The sequence below is a fragment of the Artibeus jamaicensis genome, unplaced genomic scaffold, assembly GCF_021234435.1.
Source record: "Artibeus jamaicensis isolate MK-2021 breed Jamaican fruit bat unplaced genomic scaffold, CSHL_Jam_final scaffold_847, whole genome shotgun sequence".
Taxonomy (NCBI): Eukaryota; Metazoa; Chordata; class Mammalia; order Chiroptera; family Phyllostomidae; genus Artibeus; species Artibeus jamaicensis.
Genome location: NW_026522057.1, coordinates 932048 through 951952, shown reverse-complemented (window position 1 = coordinate 951952; position 19905 = coordinate 932048). Strand labels below are relative to the sequence as shown.

The 19905-nt window shown below is 41.3% G+C and overlaps 1 protein-coding gene and 1 pseudogene across 3 annotated transcripts in view; both read right to left on the bottom strand.

Annotated features, from left to right (window-relative positions):
• Positions 1 to 3302: 3302 nt before the first annotated feature.
• Positions 3303 to 19905, bottom strand: part of GPBP1L1 (GC-rich promoter binding protein 1 like 1) — a 43424-nt gene continuing 26821 nt past the window's right edge. For all 3 annotated transcript variants that reach the window (XM_037149322.2, XM_037149323.2, XM_053660384.1), the window contains 7 exons: positions 18030 to 18102; positions 16710 to 16903; positions 10379 to 10519; positions 9771 to 9929; positions 6560 to 6681; positions 5558 to 5660; positions 3303 to 4166 (listed from right to left, as the gene is read on the bottom strand). In XM_037149322.2, the coding sequence (XP_037005217.2) occupies positions 4014 to 4166; positions 5558 to 5660; positions 6560 to 6681; positions 9771 to 9929; positions 10379 to 10519; positions 16710 to 16903; positions 18030 to 18102 (945 nt within the window). In that variant the 3' untranslated portion in view covers positions 3303 to 4013. The remainder of the gene's footprint in view (positions 4167 to 5557; positions 5661 to 6559; positions 6682 to 9770; positions 9930 to 10378; positions 10520 to 16709; positions 16904 to 18029; positions 18103 to 19905) is intronic.
• Positions 4175 to 5544, bottom strand: LOC119052246 (proteasome subunit beta type-3-like; annotated as a pseudogene).

Here is a 19905-nt window from a genome sequence, read left to right as displayed (position 1 = left end):
TTTCCCCCTTCTGGTACCCCTATAATTCGGATGTTGGAGCGTTTAAAGATGTCCTGGAGGTTCCTAAGACTCTCCTCATTTTTTTGAATTCTTGCTTCTTCACTCTTTTCTGTTTGGCCATTATTTGTTTTCTTCTGGTCCACTCCATTGATTTGAGTCCCAGTTGCCTTTTCATCGCTATTGGTTTCCTGTATAATTCCATTCAATTAGTTTCCCCTTCATATGTTTGTCTAATTTGTGGGTATAATCGACCAGTTCTGTGAGGATCCTGATCACCAGTGTTTTAAACTTTGCGTCTGAGAGTTTTGCTATTTCTTCATCGCTTAGATTTATAGGCTCTGGGGCTTTGAGATCTTCTTGAGCCATTTTTGGTCTGCGCCCGTTAAGTCTGAGGAGCGGATCCTTGGACTCCCAGGTCGCTGGGTTGTGATGCTGTATGTGGAGGCGGGGTCAGAGCGGGGAAATGGCGGCCCCCTCTGCTTTTTCTCGCAGCTGGCTGAAGAGCAGAGCCTTAGGTTGTTCACTGGGGCAGGGCCACTCAGGTCGCTGGATTATGATGCTGTATGTGGAGGCGGGGTTAGAGCGGGAAATGGCTGCACCCTCCGCTGCCGATTGCCGCTGCGGCTGCTGGCTCTCGTTCAATTGCCCACTCCCTCGCTTGTCTATCCACGCACGAATGCGTGACCACAGTCAACCCGCAGCCCTGCTCCCTTGCTGTTTCCCCGCGGTCGCTCGCTGAGTTGCCCACCAGGTCCAACCCTGCGCCTGGATTCTGCTCGCCTGAGTCCGTCTGACCAAGTTTTCCTGTGCTACCCCGCTCTGCCAGCTGCTGATTTCGCCCCTCTTACCGGTCAGGCTGAAGAATTTGTTATTATCAGACTTCTGAAAAGTTCAATTTTCTGTGTTTTGGCTGTGTTTTCTGTTGTTATTATTTAGTTTTCTCTAAACTTGGTTGTGTGAGGAAGCACGGCGTCCCCACCTATGCCTCCATCTTGGCGGAAGTCTCTCTCTTGCTGCTTTTAAGATTCTCTCTTTATCTTTAAACTTTGACGTTTTACTTTTTAAAAAAGATTTTGTTTTCAGAGGAAAAAGGAGGGAGAGAGGGAAACATCAGTACGTGGTTGTCTCTTGCACATCCCTAGCAGGGGACCTGGCCCTCGACCCAGGCATGTGCTCCGACTGGGAATTGAACCAGCAACCGTTGGGTTTGCAGGGTGGTGCTCAATCCACTGAGCCACACCAGCCAGGGCCAACTGTTATTTTAATTATGATGTGTCTTGGAGTGGGCCTCTTTGCATCCATCTTTGTTTTTAAAGATTTTATCTTTAGACAGGAAGGGAGAGAGGGAGAAAAATATCAGTGTATGGTTACCTCTCATGCATCCCCTGCTGGGATCTGGCCTGCAACCCAGGCATGTGCCCTGACTGGGAATCAGTGTGATCTTTTGGTTCACAGGCCCGCGCTCAACCCACTGAGCTGCACCAGCCAGGGCCTCTTTGCATCCATCTTGTGTGGGTCTCTCTGTGCTTCCTGGACTTGCATGATTATTTCCTTCACCAAATTAGGGAAGTTTTTGCTCTTTGAAATAAGTTTTCAATTTCTTGATCCTTCTCCTTGTGGCACCCGTGGAGATGTTGTACCTCTTTAAGTTGCCCCAGGGGCTGCTTATACTTTTTTCTTCTTGTTCTGATTGGTGGTTCCTTATGTTCCAAATCATTGATTTGATTCTCAGATTCATCCACTCTACTGTTGTTTCCCTTGTAAATTATTTCTAGTATATCCTTCTAATAAATGAGTCATGTATGACTTTTTAAAAAAGATTTTATGTATTTATCTTTAGAGGGCAAGGGAAGGAGAGAGGGAGAGAAATATCAATGTATGGTTGCCTCTAGTGCGTCCCCTGCTGGGAAATGGCCTGCAACCCAGGCATGTGCCCTGACTGGGAATCGAACCGCAATCGTGTGGTTCACAGGCCCGTGCTCAATGTATCCTTCATTTCTGACTAGCTCTTTTTTATGCTATTGAGGTCCTAAGTTCCTTGAGCATCCTTATAGCCAGTGTTTTGACCCTTTGTGTGGGCTGAGTATACCCTCCTCTTGTAGTTGACTTGGGCTGTTGGCAGATCAATGGGAGGGATTTACCCAGGCAATCAGCTGCAAGGACTGGCTGTGACCACTTACCACTAAACTCCACCCTATGTGGAGGATCAGCTATACAGAGCCAGGGTGGTGGCGCTCCAACATGGACTATAGCTGTTTACTGGATACTCTGACCCTGGAGTTTTCCAGGTGGTGCAGGTCAAAATCTGCTCCCACCTGTTTTCCCTGGGCCACCCTGCCTGATCTATAAAGCAATCTGAGATGGCTGCTACTTGTGCTGGGCTTGGGAGATTCACAGGCAAAGCCCAGCTGTGAATCTAGGCTGCCTGCTGCTAGTATTGGGCCTGGGGGTCATTGAGGCCAGCTATTACTTGTTTGATAGTATTTGAAGTGAAGCAAGAACCAAGACCAGCCATTCATATGGAAAAACAGCTTGGGTGGGTAGGGAATGGAGCAGAGTCTCTGGGGAATCTCCAAGGCTGGTCAAATGGTGTTAGGCAGGTTGCTGGGAGTCTTAGATACACTACCAGCTTGCCAGCTCGGTCAGTACCAGAGAATATCAATGTATGGTTGCCTCTCGTTCGTCCCCTCCTGGGAACTGGCCTGCAACCCAGGCATGTGCCTTGACTAGGAATTGAACCGCAGCTGTTTGGTTTGTGAGCTTACACTCAATCCACTGAGCGACACCAGCCAGGGCTCTAATATTTCATTTTTAACATAACATAACATAACATAACATAACATAACATAACATAACATAACATAACATGTTATTCCCTTCCCCACTAGACTGGGCACCCCTTGCATCCTTCAGAGTCTTACAAAATGCCTGGGGCACTAAAGTCTGAGTGTTTATTAAATGAAAAACCTCCCTCCTCCACTGGTCACCCAGCCAGCATTGGCTCAAATTGTTTTCTCCTATATTTTATTTAGCAGGAAAATTAAGCAACAGTCCTTCCTTAAAATATGTACATTGGTAAATACAGGGGTAGTGAGCAACAGCTTCAGGAAAGAAACTTTGGTTTCTGATTTTATTACTGGTAATTTATTGCACAGGTTTTTCTGCATCAAAAAAGTAGCTGCTAAAAGGAGAAACAAATGTGTATGAAATTCAGATGTTAGCATGCTGGATGAATTTCCCCTAAAAAAAGAAACCACTCATTTAATTTTAAAGAAAACAGACTTCTTACACAAGACAATCCAAACTGATGCAAAATATTTATTCCAAGTTAGTTATTTTATGCAGTAGTTTCCCCCTCAAGACTTGTGATAACCACATCTTTTAAATCTGTAAATAATGTTATCAAAATAATCTTAATCTTTGAAATCTCACAAAAAATTTATATTTTACAATCCACCCTGAATATCAAGGCTGCAAGAATAACACATTTCCTATATCCAAATATTTTACAGCTGTACCCAAAAAAAAAGGAAAAAAAAAAGAAACCCACATATACTTAGTTAAGGGCTAACGTTACCCGAGCAGCCAGAAATAAAATAAAATATCCAAATTATTAGCATTAATTTAATACAATTATAACTTCAATAGTCACTTTGTCATTGACAATGATTGCTTGAGCACAGGGGTGAGTGCCCCAAGGGCTGGTGGAAGCTGCTGCTGCAGACCAGTGCCGCCTCCTCTCTGCACTGCCAGCTCCCACTTGTGCATCGCCCCATATATACTGTGTGTGTGTTTTAAAAATCTTTCCCACCATACGAATTTCTATTAAGCAGATAACAGAACAACAACAAAAGCTAAACAAGTTAAATCTCTCTCTCTTTGGGATACGATTATTTCCCTTGTGCATGAAATATTCAATAGCAACATAAGAAAAGGAAAAGATTTCTTTCGTATATTCCCTAAGCACACAAGCTGAGTCCATGGGTCAGATTTAACTGTGAACATGTATATGCCTACTTCCAGGCATCGTCATCTGATGTTTCACTGCTACTGGTTTCCGTGTCCGAGTCCTCAAACTCTGCTTTACAAGTGCTTCTCCAAGGGGAGAACAGGCTGGAACTGCGGCTCTGTAAGAAGCCATTCTTCCCAAAGCCATTTCTTCTCAGCTGGTGCAGTAAGAATGGGACAGAGAAAAAAGAACAAAAAGAAAACATTAATATCTACACTGGCCAATAGGACCTAGGAAATCAGGCCTCAATTCAATTCCAGACAGAATGTAGAGGAAGGACCTTCTAACAGATTAAAGTTTGGTAGCAGTGCTCATCAAACTTTAATTCACAAATGAATCATTTAAGGCTCTGTTTGAAATGCAGATGTAGATTCAGAATAACTTGGGTAAAATTTTAAGATTCCATATTTCTACAAATTCTTGGGTGATGACAATGATTGGGAAACAGTTCTGAGAAGCCAAGTCTTTTGGTCAGCCTGTATTTTCGCTTTATAGGACACAACTGTTATTTATGCTTTAAACATACACCACAAGGTCTGTAGAGACCTACTGGTCTTGCCCATTGTTGTAAACCCTAAGGTCTGGCAATATTTTACTCAGACAAAGAATCTAAGCACTTGGTGAATAAATTAAAATTTGGCTTCTTGGCTCTGGCCAGAGTACCAGAGGAAACCCTCAAGGCTAAAAGCAGAGGGTGGGCCTGCCTTCCTAGGAACCAAGGGCTCAGCCCGTAACTTTGGAACAGAGCCTTGTGGTCCCGGATGAAGGTTAATGCTTCCAGGGTGAAGGAACAAACTATCTACTGAAATCTGCTAAGTAGAGACCTGGTTTTTGTATGCAACCCTGGAGATCCCTATTGCCTGGGCAGATTTACTTCATTAGTATTATTTTAGAAAGAAAAACTATTTTATTAACAACAAAAAAGGGGCTCTGGGAACAGAGGATTAGTCCATTCGGGCCTTCAGTATCCTGGTGATTTGTCCTTCTCAATGATACGGACGCTGACTCCCATGCCTGACAGTGAGTCCACAGCATTCAGCATGGCTTGTGAGATGGTCTCATACAGGTGTTCTGGATCCACGCTGGGCTCCCAGAGGGACTCGGACACCCCATGTATTTGTTTGGTGTAGGTGCCCCTGACCACAGAGTTGTCAGTCACTGGGGCACCCAATAAGGTTTAGAGAGCAAACGAAGGGCTTCAAGGTCTTCAGGTCAACCCAGCAATGACTGGCTCAATGTATAGGGGCCAAACTGCTTCTCATACAGGAGGTGGATCACCATGCTCATGAGGGTGATCATGGCCATGATGACCCCTCCACTATAGCACATGACTGCCTACTGTGCAGTAGGATCACCAACTGCCAAAATTCAGCAAACCTGCCACCTAGGCAGATTTAGATGGTCTTCTGTATTTCTACTATGGTAACTTTGTATTTTCTTTGCAAGGTCTTTTTTTCATACCCCACTGGGCTCCCAAAGGGCAACGACTATCCTGACTCCTCATCCTCCTACTCATTAACTAGCCTCCAGGAAAGGTTTATGACGTACCTGCTCAGTTTTCATGTGGAACTCTTTGAGCTCATCCTCTGTGAGGGGAAGGAAATTCTCATCATTTTCAGGATACTCCTGCCATCCCATTGCTTTCAGTAACCTGGAGGAGGCAGGTCAGGCAAAGAAAACATGACAACTTTAAGCCATAAGTGGGAAGCCCACAACTTTCCACAAAATACTTTCCTGCCCCGGGACAATGGTACCCATTTGGAGGTTAGAAAAGAAACTTAGTCTTTTTTCCTTAGTGGGATAAGCTTTAATTATTGCTATTTAGGTGCTTATGATTAAAAGGGGGATTTCCACAGTTGCTCTTTCCAGAGCATAAGAACTACAGAGAAGAGAGAATAAAAGCCACAGAAAATAAGACAGCATGAAAAAAAAAAAAGTGCTAAATTGCAAGGACCCTCTCTGTCCTTTAGACAAAACAGAGGAATGCATCTCACTTTTGTCTTGTGAGGAAATCAGCACTTTCCATGTGTATTGAGGTTCTCTTTCAATTTCATGGCATTATGGTCTCCTTCGTAACTTTGCAACACCTAAGATTCCTCTGGACAGGGGCCTCCTTTTAGGAAGGCACTATCATACATGGCAGGCCTCATGTGCCCTCAGCTGCCCAGTGTTCAAGGCCCTCATTGAAAAAACAAGTTCCAGGTATGGGGGTCTCACGCCTCCCAAGGCTCCTTAAAGGGGTCTCATGGGTAACTGTTCAGTTGGGCCAAAAGTGTCCAAGGGGAAAGTACAACAGTCCTAGGAAACAGGTTCCCCTTTCCCCTTATAGACTGGAGCCATAAACTGAGTCTGAAACTAAACTGCACAAAAGAATGGTGTGAAAAAGCTGGTTGAGTCTATGAGAAACAGGCCAATTTAGGGCACACCAAGAGAATAGGTTAGGATGCTTGTGGGACTTCTGTGTATGCTGCACTCAATTTGAAATGCTGTCTTAAATATTGTCCAGCTCCTTGCAGGCCACACATAGCATGGCCTGTGATCCTCACATACCTGTGCTCTGCTTCCAGAGACTGTGAGAGGACCTCCCCTTCCTCCTCTACAGGGACAGGAAGACCATTCTGATGACAGCCTTCTCCATTTTCCTTTGGTTCAGGTGTGCTGTTTTCCTCCAACTGCAATAAAGAAAAGAACACAATTGGTTTAATAATCCTTTGTGGCAAGATAAGCAATCTACAGAACCCACGGAAATGCTTACAAGAAGACAATTTCAACCCACAGGATTTCCCCATTTAAAAATGAGGACTTGCTCACCTTGCTAAGATCCCTGAGGGATACCAATTGGCTACTATCTACAGGTTATGTCAACTGTGGCAGAAACCACTAGACACCTATATTCTTATACTGCAATTAAATATAATCTGTGTGACAAAAGTTTCTATAATTTACTAACTTCTTACAGAACTGAATACTTCAAGACTTATGTTGCTGTGTTTAAAAACACCAAGTTCCAAGGCAACTATCATTAAAATAAGCCCTAATTTGAAATCTGTTCGCCCTGGCTGGTGTAGCTCAATAGATTTGAGCATGGGCTGCGAACAAAAAAAGCGTCACCAGCTCGACACCCAGTTGGGGCACATGCCTGGGTTGCAGGCCAGGTCTCTAGTGGGGGCCATGTAAGAGGCAACCACACATTGATGTTTCTCTCTCTCCCTCCCTTCCCCTGTCTAAAAATAAATAAAATCTAAAAAAAGAAGAAATCTGTTGAACAATGGATTAAACTCACGCTACCACAAACTGTCACTCCTACAGACACTTCTCTGTACTTTAAAAACACTCTGCCCTGGCTGGTGTAGCTCAGTGGATTGAGCACGGGCCTGTGAACCAGACAATCGCGGTTCGATTCCCAGTCAGGGCACATGCCTGGGTTGCAGACCAGTTCCCTGCAGGAGCCAGTTACCAGCAGGGGATGCACGAAAGGCAACCATACATTGATGTTTCTCTCCCTCTCTCCTTCCCTTCCCCTCTTAAGATAAATAAAGAAAATCTTAAAAAAAAAAAAAAAAAGAAAAGAAATGGGGTTTATGTTAAATGTTACATAAAAAAAAACAAAAAAAAAAAACTCGCCACATCTTTCTTCTATGACAAGGAGGGGAAAAAAGAAAAAAACACACACACACAAAACCCCCCCACAACCCACAAACGAACAAACAAACAAATAGGACTTTCAGCCAAGATGGAGGCGTAGGTAGACACACTGTGCCTCTTCGCACAACTAAAATTAAGAACAACGAAAATTTAGAAACAAAAAAATAACCAGAACTGACAGAAAATTAAGCTGTACAGATGTCCAACAACCATTCATCCAGACCTGTAAGAGGGGCGGAGTTGGTGTCTGGCGGAGAGGGGTTGTGGCAGGAAAAAGCAGTGGCTGGAGGACCTGGGTGTGCAGATGGCGGCAGGCAGACCCTGGGTGCGGGGTGGCAACAAGCAGACCCAGTGAGGTGCTCAAGGCAGCTGGCGGACCAGGTGGTCCCACATTAGTGAGCAGATAAACCAGACAAAAACCGGCAGCAAGATAGACCACGCAACCCAGGGCCCCAGCACTGGGAAATAAAGCCTAAAAGCACCAACTGAAATCACTTGTGGGGGCTGAGGTGCCGGGAGAGATGCTCGGAAAGATGCCCATCCTCACAGGAGAGTTCATTAGAGACAACAAGGGCCTAGAATGTACAGAAGCCCACCCACCCAGGAACCAGCACCAGAAGGGCCTAATTTGCTTGTGGGAAGCAGCAGAAGGGACAGAAATCTGAGACAGAGCGAAGCAAGCACCACTGTTCTCTCTTAGACCCTGCCCCCACATACAGCGCAACAACCCAGAGACTGGGTGGCCATGCCCTGGTGAACACCTAGGGCTCTGCCCCTCACTACGTACAGGCGCCACCAGACCAAAAAAGGCTCAAACAGAAGAATAGATCAAAGCCCCAGAGCTAATACTTCTAAGGGACAGAGACAGCCAACCTATCAGATGCACAGTTCAAAGCACTGGTGATTAGGATGCTCATAGAACTGGTTGATTTTGTTCACAAATTAGATGAAGAAATGAAGGCTACGTTAAGTGAAATGAAGGAAAATGCACAGGGAACCAATAGTGACAGGAAGACAACTGGGACTCAAATCAATGGAGTGGACCAGATGGAAGAAAGAAACAACCAAACAGAAGAGAAGAAACAAGAATTCAAAAAAATGAGGCGAGGCTTAGGAACCTCCAAGATATCTTTAAATGTGCCAACATCCGAATTATAGGGGTACCAGAAAGGGCAGAGGAAGAGCAACAAGTGGAAAAGTTATTTGAATAAATAATAAAGGAGAACTTCCCCAATCTGGCAAAGGAAATAGACTGCCAGGAAGTCCAGGAAGCTCAGAGAGTCCCAAAGAAGATGGACCCAAGGAGGATCACACCAAGGCACATCATCATTACATTAGCCAAGATTAAAATGAAGGAGAGAATCCTAGAAGCAGCAAGAGATAAGGGGACAGTCACCTACAAAGGACTTCCCATCAGACTGTCAGCTGATTTCTCAAGAGACCTTACAGGCAAGAAGAGGCTGGAAAGAAGTATTCCAAGTCATAAAAGTCAAGGACCTATATCCAAGATTGGTCTATCCAGCAAAGCTTTCATTTAGAATGGAAGGGCAGATAAAGTGCTTCTCAGATAAGATCAAGTTCAAGGAGTTCATCATCACCAAGCCCTTATTACATGAAATATGAACAGTGAAAGGACAGCAAACCCGCAGCTATTAAGAACCACACCTAAAACAAAAGCAAACAAAGTGAACAGCTAGATCAGAAGTGGAACCACAGAAATGGAGATCACATGGGGTTAGCAACAGGGGAGTGGGAGGAGGAGAAGGTGGGAGAAGGTACAGAGAATAAGTAGCATAGACAGCGGGGAGAAAACAGACGGGGGGAAGACAAGTGTGGGAAATGTAGAAGCTAAAGAACTTATGACACATGGACATGAACTAAAGAAGGGGAATGTGGGGGGAGGGGTGTGCAGGGTGGTAAAGAAGGGGAATGTGGGGGGAGGGGTGTGCAGGGTGGAGGGGAATGAAGGGGGAAAATAAGACAACTGTAATAGCATAATCAATCAAATATATTTTTAAAATCCCACCCCCCAAAAACCAACCAAACAACCCCCCCCAAATACAACCCAAAACATCGGAAAACACCTATGTTGCCCTAGAAAAACCCTCTCTCTTACATCCTCCAGCTTGTCACAGTCTCTATTCTCTGAGAAGTCTCCATTCCGGTCATCCTTCAGAGTCTTTAGGAACTCGCTTTTCCTGTCGGTAGTTCGTCGGGTCAACTTGGTCAGACGAGACGAGCTGATCTCAATTGGAGGGGTGGTGCTGGACGGACTCTGTGCAAACATCAGAATTAAGTTGCTCCTGACAGTAAACAGTAAGAACTGGGATTCTCTGGGTCACTTCTACATGGTACTGATTTCTAGAATCTGTTAGCCTATTTATCATCCCATCTTTTACCAAAAACAAAACAAAACCCAAAAAACTATCCTTTTCATTTAAACAATCTTCAGCTTTTTAAAACAGTTAAGGCTGAATGGCTTACACAGCACCTATTTAATTTTTCTAATATAGACTGACCCTGGTCCATTACAGAACAACGACCCCACCCAGCTACTGCCCATCTTTACAGGCTAATGGGAATCACCACTAAACAAATGAGTTTGAGTTAAGCAGAGCTACAAAGGAAACAGAATTAGAGCTCTACATGTCACATTGCATATCTCAGTAAAAGTGAATGGGAAATGCCAACTTTAGAAAAGGCCTTTGCTTTATTGTCACTCACCTCTTTGGGAGAGCTTAAAATTGCGCTACCTGCCAGCACTACTGGTTTGGTAACAGAGACTGGACTGGTAAAAGCAGACTCCCGGCTAGAGGAAAGGGATCCTGATTTGTGTTCCATTCTGTTAGCTTTCCATGCACTGGGCTACATGGGAAGAAAGAACAAATCAGTCAAAACAAACATGCAAACAGAAGCTAAGCCTGTAAGATCGTAAGGCAAAGAGAGTAATGTTACGTAGAAACACGAGTGCCCAGAGCTTACTATTTCAACATGTATGGGAAGTATGCAACCTCCCAAATAAAAAAGAAAATAGAAATCAAAAGATCCACAGGATATTAATAGATGTTTCTCAAAGAGAGAAATCTAGTTCAGTAAGCCTGGGAGATGCTGGGGTGAGTAAAGTTCAACAGGTTTCTTTATCATGTCATTTCTCAAAGCATTTAACTGTACATGTGAATTGAGAAGCAGATATAATATACAGCATTTTCCAAATGTATGACCTCAAAATATTTTTTTGTGGTGTGTTGTTCATCTTGATGTAATCCTGACAGCCTGGAAAAAATAGCACACCAGAAACATGCTGTTCCAGGGATTTCAGCAGCAGGAGGTAGCTCCAGTCCAGGGCAATGCAAATGGCGGGACAATCCTGTTTAGTCCAGGGGCCCTTCTTCTGCTCAGCCCTGTGGGCCCTGGGCCCGACTATGATGGCAGCATAGCTGGCATATAGAGTCGATCACCCTGTCTAAGAACAGGGAAAACAAAGCATTTCAATGGAGTGAGGCTAAAGTAATTGAAAAACACCTCTTTCTCCAGAAAGAAACAATTAAAACCGAAAGACCTTTATGACAAAGGAAGTCTGAGTGGAAAGAATTCTTTGGTTTTAGAGAGGGTATTCTAAGCTTTAGGAAGTAAATTAACTGATTATTTACCATGTACAAGATGTTCATCATACTGTTTTACTTAACCCAATTGGGTATAATTATGATGTTGACTTTTAACAGAGAATAACACTGAAAAAAGTTATGCACTTTGTCCAAGGTTACTCAACTAGTATGTAATATATTTTTCACAAAAAGATGATGTAGGAAGATTAGATAAGAGAGACAGATGAAATTATTTTCCTTGCTGAAAACTCTGAAGATGGCTGCTTATGTCAGGCTAAATTATCCACAGGGTACAGAAACACTTGCATTTCTTCATAGTAGTAGGATTTATCAAAATTTTCTCCCTTATATCTTAATTTAAAAAATTTTTATTTTTTAATAAAAAGTGGAAAAATAACCCATTTCTCTGTTCCCCTTTCCCTTCTCCACTCCTGATGCTTCACTGCATTCCCAGGGGGTCTAGCCTCACTGCTCTTCTGTTCCCAGGCAAACTTCATTAGGAAAATTGAAAGTTTTCCTATTCCTTCATTAGGAATATTTGTAACCTGTAACTGTTAGTATTAAAACCATGTTGACAGTATGCAAAACTGTATCTCTACCCCTAACCTTCTCTTCTCCTGAGCTTTTATAAAGACCTCCACGATTTGGCTTCAGTCTTACAACCTTCTACCACTTTCCCACTACCAGCCACATTTAATTGTGTGACTTTCCCCAAACATAACGTGCTCTGACTTTTTATTTTTGGTAACAATAGTTCCTCTGCCTAGAATGTCCCTAAACTTACTTGCTCCCTAATAAATTCCTGTTTTTAAATGACCATTTATTGACTACTACTACTTAGGAGGTGTTAATATTACATATTCCAAGTATTATTACAACTTTAATTTCAGCCCTGGCTGGTGTCGCTCAGTGGATTGAGTACGGGCCTGTGAACCAAAGGGTCTCTCTGGTTCAATTCCCAGTCAGGGCACATGCCTGGGTTGGGGGCCAGGTCCCCAGTAGGGGGCAACCACACACTGATGTTTCTCTCCCTCTCTTTCTACCTTCCTTCTCCTCTCTCTAAAATTAAATAAAATCTTACTAAAAAAATCCTTTAATTTCATTCATTGCTTTACCATAGTTATGTGACGGATATAATTACTTTCTTTTAAAAAATCTTTATTGTAAAGACTTTATTTTGCAAAGACTTTATTTTTAGAGAGAGTGGAAGGGAGGGGGAGGGAGGGGGGAAGGAGGGAGAGGGAGGGTGGAGGGAGAGGGAGAGGAAGAGAAACATGAACTGGTTGCTTCTGATGCATTTCCTACTGGGAATTGAACCAGCAACCTTTTGGTTCTTAGGCCAGTGCTTAATGCACTGAGCTACATCAGCCAGGGCATACTACAGCTTTAAAATATTACCTTTTGGTCTCCTTATACTCCCCACTTGGTTTATTTTTAACAATGTAAGTTTAAAAAAATTAAATAATTTGCCAAAATTCACAGCCCAGAGTGTTATGAAGTCTAACTACAAAATCTCAATTCTCAAATTCCCTTCTCCATTCTATCCTTCAAGACAAGAGGCATTCTGGGCAGTGGAAAGAGCCCTGATTTGAATTCAGACAAACCTGGTTTTAAGAGTCCAGACTTCATTAGCTATACAACCTCATTATATAATTTTCTATTTAGGATTAGGAGTAAATATTACAATGTATGTAAAATGCCTAGTCAATATCTTGGAACATTGTAAGGTGTCAACAAATAGCAGTTGTTTCCTTTGCCACTTCAAAACCAGTTCAAATATAATCTTATTGGTAAAGACGCTGAGGATCCTCTCCAGGCAAGAAGGGCACAGTTACTGTCTGTCTCTCTACTAGACAGTGACTTGAGATTATTTTGTGCCTCCCGTGTCCCACAAATTTTAGTATACAGATACCTGATGTTTAGTAATAGTTTGTTGAACACCTAGAGAAAATAAACAGATGAACCCTCATCTGCTTACTAGCCATCCTAGTCATCTTACCTCTTTCTTCCTCACACATTCAAAAGTACCCAGAACCACTTCCATCTTTTCCTGAAACTGATCTTTCTCACTTCTCTAACTCCAGTGAAATGGTTCCATGGTTATTCCAGTTTCTAGGGAAGAATATTCAGTTTCCTCTGTTTTTTTAAAAAAAGATTTTATTTATTCATTTCTAGAGAGGGGGGAGGGAGGAAAAGAGAGAGAAACACGGATGCGAGATGAACACTGACTGGCTGCATCCTGCATGCACTGCAAAGTGAAACTGAACTTGCAAACCAGGCATCATACTGGCGACCCCTTGCTTTGTAGGATGATGTCCAAACAACTGAGCCACACAACAGTCAGGGCTCCTGTTTTCTTCCTCTGTCTAATGGGCTTCCCTTTAGGTGCCATCACCACCCTCCATCTTTGCCTACTTAAAAAAAATTTACTTATTTTTAGAAAGGGGAGGAGGGAAAGAGGAAGAGAGAAATATCGATGTGTGAAAGAAACATCGATCAGTTGCCTCTCATACACACACCCCCAACTGGGGACCTGGCATGCAACCCAGGCACGTGTCCTGACTGGGAATCGAACCAGTGCGTTTTCAGTTTACAGGGCTATGCCCAACCCACTGACTTTCACCAGTCAGGGCTCTTCGCATACTTTTATCATCCCCTTTCACGTTTCATTACCTTTCAGAAAAACAACAGCAGCCTTTAGATTAGTTTTCCAATTTTCAATCTCTCTTCCCCTTAGTCCTCCACAACACCACTAAACTGTTCTTAATGAACTGTGTCATGACTTTCATCCTTGCCACTTCTTCACTCCCTGAAAGTTTTTGAGATCCTTGAGGATATAAAATTGTCTTACTCACTTTCTATATTCTGTTATCTAACAGAATGCCTTTAAACATTTCTAATGAAGTTAATGCTTAGGAAAACTCTTTATGAAATTCTTGAATGGAACAAACATAAGGTGTGGCCATGTGGACAGTAACAGCTACCATCTATTAGCATTTACCATATGCTAATATTAAATACTTCATAAAATCTTCTTATTCTTCCAAATATCCTTATAAGACAGATACTACTACCCCCACTCTATAGATGATAAAGTGGAAACTTAGAACTTGCCGAAGGTCGTATCATCAAGGAAGGTACAAGTGGAATCTGTGTATTCCAAAGCTCTGCTATTAATTTCTATGCTACATTGTGAATTAATGTTTTTTCCCTTCCACATCAGAGGAGTAAGTACTCTAAACCCTTTTAAAAAATAACTCCACTTTTCAGTTTTATTCCCATTATTTCTTCTTGAGCTATAATCCTATAAAATGACTTCTTGCAAGTATATTTCAGATTGTCTCCAGGGGCTTCTTCCTAAAGATTTTCTTCATCCTTTCAGCACCACCCATATTCTATTTCCTTTCACTGCCAGGTCTCAAAGGTGCTATCTCCACTTCGACCTACACAATTCCAGAATCCCCTGAAATCTTCTCTCAACCCTATGCTACTTTCCCCAAACCTCAACTCAATGATTACTAAAAACTTTCTAATTGCTAGGGTCAAAATATTTTTGTTATTTTCCTTAACCTATCATCTGCAATTGACAAGTATTGACAATCTTGGCTGCTATCCTAAACTCACCCATCCAGATTTCTTTGGTAGTAGAACAATTTTCCTATGTCTGAATTATAATTTCGCAGTTCTTATGACTATTTTATTTTCCTAATATTTTATAAAATATTAAACAGTTCCCCCAAGTCTTATTTTCCCATTCTTTACTACTTCTTTTTTGCTCTTAGAGATCTTATCTATCCTGAAAGCTTCATTATCAGTACGATAATGATCCTCAGTCCTGGTACTCCTCCAGTGCTAGCAGGAGTAATTAAAATGATTCATTCTTTAGTCTTCAAATATCCCAAGTGTCTTCTAGTTTTGAAACTTTTATTTAACTACCTTTTCTCTTATAATTTGCATTACTCTTACAGATTCTTCTGCCTACCCAAATGCGGACCATCCTTCAAAGGTCAGTTAAATTACAGTTTTTCAGTAAAATTTTCCTAGATGGTCATAGTCTGAGCTAACCTTGCTCCTCTGAATTATGTAAATAGCATTTAATTTAATTATAATAACTCTATTTAGGATTTGTTATTAGGATGTCATTTTAATTCATACATATGTACTTATACATATAAATGACCTTTTATATCATAGTATCTTGTCAAATCAATTAGACTTTCAGCTCATGGAAAATCATGACTCATGTTATACTTCTCTGCACTGCTCATTAGCACCACCAAACAGTGCTTCCACACTGTAAATTCTCATTACTTATTTTCTTACAGAGGCTGGAATTCATTCAAACAATTATTATGAGCTTTTGTGAGGGTGCTAGGGATACAAAGATGAAGAGGATCTGAAACTTGCATTTAAGATTACAACCAAGTGAAAAATAAAAGTGAAGCCAAGCGTTATAGAGACTATAATAAGAGACAGAGTGGTATTTAATCACAGAGGTATAAGGATTAATTAGATCTTCAATGTATGTGATAGAAAAGGATTCACAGAGGATGACATGAACTCGAATGATTTCTTATGTAAGAGAACGAAGGGGTAGTAAAATGAAAAAGACAGACTGGGTTTAGGCTATCAAGAATTATACACACCAACAGAATCTAAAGGACTTGAGACACATGGTCATAAACTAAAGGGGGGGTAATGGTGGGGATGGGGAGGTAAGGTGGAGGGGAATGAAAGGGGGAATAGAACAACTGTAACAGCATAATCAATAAAAAAAAAAAAGAAGAATTATACACACCAATACTGAGGAGTTTGGACACTGTATTATCAGATCATGGGTTGGCAAGGTATAACCTATGCGCCAAAGACCATATTACCATGTGTGACCAGCAAAGCCTATAATATTTATTATCTGATCCTTTACAGGAAAGTTTATCAACCCCTGCTTTGTAGATGGTTTGGAACCACTGAAGGGATTTAGGAAAGAACACGACATACTGAAGGATGATCATTCTGGCAATTCTGTGGAAGATGAATAGAAAGATGAGAAAATATAAGTATATACAATAGTAAAGGTGGGAGGACAAAAACATAGGACATCAGAGGGAGAGAGTAACTAACAGGGACTTTATAATTTTTGGGTCTAGGAAAAATGAATAAAGAGAAAGAAGAAAGAAGCAATCAAGATATTCAGCTACATGATCAGACAGATGTCTGTGCTATTAATGGAAACAGCAGCAGTTTTATGAGATGAAGTTAATGAAAAAGAGGCCTACTAAAAATCCAACTGGCAGCAGTAGAGTTTGGAGAAAGACTACAATAGAATACATACAAGTAAGTTCTGAATATCTGGTGAATGATTCAAACCCCCAAATTATAAAGTTACTATTTTCCTGATCTATTCCCAAACCTCTGCCATATAAGGTTTTGACATGGATTCCAAATCATACCTTGGAAGGAGGTGGTGCAGGCTTAGGAACCAGGTTCTTATAGACACTTGGAACCATGTTCGACAATTTGTTCCCATTTGCAGGGTAAGATCCAGGTGAGGTGAATGCAGCAGAGAAGGCAGCAGCAGGATCTTCTTTGGAAACTTTTTTGATGACTAGCATTTTGGAGGTTTGCTTGGCACCAGGTGGGTTTTCTGTTAAGTACAACCATGGAGAAACATAACAATGTCAAAAATTACTGGTTAACAGAAAGCACAGTTAATAAGAAGGCCTCTCTTTTAATAAAAAGCTGACACTTAACAGATATTCTCAAAAGTGACACTACTTGGGAACCATGGGAAAAAATATCAGTATATTAAGTACTTGATTCTAAATTCATAAACCAATGAGAAAGCCTAAAAATGTTAGCAGTGCATCACTCAGGCACAGACCCAACAACAGTATGTCCAAGGGTGACAGCTCCTGACAGCATGGGAATAGAGATGAGGAAACTGGGGAACCTGCCATGTGACCTTTTGTTGAGGCAAACTGGAGCAAACTATGAATCATTAATGAAGGGGAAATGGTACAGCAACCACCCTCAACTCTAAAACTCAAGATCCAAACCCAGTATTTAGATAAAACTTTCTCAGTAAGATGTCCGGCTACTAAACGTGTCTAACGCAGGGACTAGGATAGTCCAATTTGTAAATGTCAAAGATCTCAAAACCACACATCAGGTTTGGTTTGAAATACACTGATTTGTCTGTTAATTTATAAGGCTAGATGTGTGTGTGTATGCACACACACACGTATTTATATATTTTCTCCTTGCCCTATATAATAAACACCATTTATAATGGCCAAAACAAAACAAAAAACACAAAAACTCAGCAACTGGAACCTGGCTAAACAAAATGGACTGTAGAATGTGGTATTATATACCCTTTCAAATAACACCTCAGAAGAACAATAATATGGAAGAATGTTTAGAATACACTTATACTTAGGAGACAACAACAATATATCAATTCAATTGTTATAAGCAAATTTGCAATGTTAATTAAAAATTACTTCTTATAAGCTTTGCATTATTCTCCCTTTGTCTAAAATGTGCTTCCAAGTTCAGGGCTACACAAGCTCTCAATGTCTGTTATGACTCCACTACAATATACATTCAATGGTATCTTGGAGTTAACAGGTGTTAGTTACAGTGTACAAATGGATAAAATGAGAAACAAGATAAAGAAACAATAAAAAAAAAGAAATAAAGATTTTTTGCTCCTCTCCCTGCTATGAAAAATTTAAAGTTGTGCCTTTAAAATGGCAAAATCTACCTACCCCACACTCCAGAAGGGGTCCCAATAGGTTTGCATGGTTGATTCTGTTTGCCAGCTTCTGGATTCAAAGAAGGCTAGAAAAAAAGGGATATTAATAATTGAAACAGAAAGCTAAGCACTTTTGCACTTTTTGCAAAGTAGCCAGCACCATGGAACCTATCACATAATTTTATCAGCAACACTTACTTAATGCTCTAATCAGAATTAACAAACAGAAAAAGATGTTGAAATGCAAAATCAAAAGACCTTATGTTTGTCTTACACTCTCTTGGGTTTTGTTTTCTTTAAAAAGAGGATCAAAAATAAAAAAGAAATAGGCCCTGGCTGGTGTAGCTCAGTGGATTGAGCGTGGGCCTGTGAACCAAACAATTGCGGTTCGATTCCCAGTCAGGGCACATGCCTGGGTTGCAGGTCGGCTTCCTACAGGCCAGTTCCCAGCAGGGGACACAGGAAAGGCAGCCATACATTGATGTTTCTCTCCCTCTCTCCTTCCCTTCCCCTCTAAAGATAAATAAATAAAATCTTAAAAAAAAAAGAGAGAAAGAAATAAACAGACTCATTGTGCAATTCATCTTTCTACAGGACATGTATGCCAAATAAAAGGCACAGAAAGCTGAATGAAGAAAGTAGATCACTTTTCACAGATTTAAAGAGGACAATCTGTAAAATGTGTAGTATTTACCACCTTTCTAAGATTGCTTTAGGACAGAAGCAAACCATGGACCAGACTGCTAGAAATATAACGACACTTAAGTCAATTAAAAAGAGCCCTTGTGCCCTGGCTGATGTAGCTCAGTGGATTGAGCATGGGCCTTCTAACTGAAGGACCGTGGTTCAATTCCCAGTTAGGGCACATACCTGGGTTGCAGGCCAGTTCCCAGCAGGGGACCCACAAGAGGAAACCATACATTGATATTTCTCTCCTTCTCTCCTTCCCTTCCCCTCTAATGATAAATAAGTTAAAAAAAAAAAAAGAGCCCTTGTCCCCAAAGGATCAGTTTCACTACAAAGATAAACTTGTGGACAAGTACATACAATGAAAGGTTGTAAGGGCTATTAAAAAAATTTACATTAGAGAAGAAGACAACAATTGTCAATTTTCTTTGAAAGACAAGTGCTATTTAGACAAGGTTTCATGAGAGGAGATGACTAAGAGTCCTTAAAGAAGAATCCCAAAACTGGAACACTGGCAATTCCAAGAATAGAGTGCTCAATGAACACCAAGACAGGAAATATGAAAAAGAATGAACTATTCAGTGATCTGCAAAATAGTTCAACATGATCAGTGCTAGGGAAGGAGGGAACCCTTCTGTGAGGAAAGAGATGTTTGGCAAAGTAGGCAAGAGCCAGACTGTGAAATATTTTGGGGAGACTTTTATTCTATAGGTAATGGGGATCCATGGTTCATAAACAGAGTTAACCATGATCCAACCATTAGTTTACAGCAGCCTGGTGGTGGCTTGATGGGTGTATTTGAGGAGTTTAAATACCAACTAGAAGGCCAATTCCACAGTTTGGGAGAGTAATGAAGGCAACAAAAGTAAAAGAAGATAGGAAAAGGATGGAGAAGTGTTCAGAGTAACTGACTGGATTTAAGAACTAATTATATAGAGAATGACACTAGTGTCCCAGCTCAAACTTAAAAAAATCTGGTTAACTGAGTTAAGAAATGGCTTTTCACCACAAATGACCACAGAACACTAAACAATAGAATGATACTCAGACTGCACTACTGAGCTTCTAAATCAAAATCTCCCACAGTAGGGTCCAAGCAGGTTTATATAGGACCCATCATGGGTAAAAGTGGTTTCTTATTTTAATAGGCCTAATCTACAGATGTAGATGTGAACAAAACCAACTCTATCATTGTGTTCTGA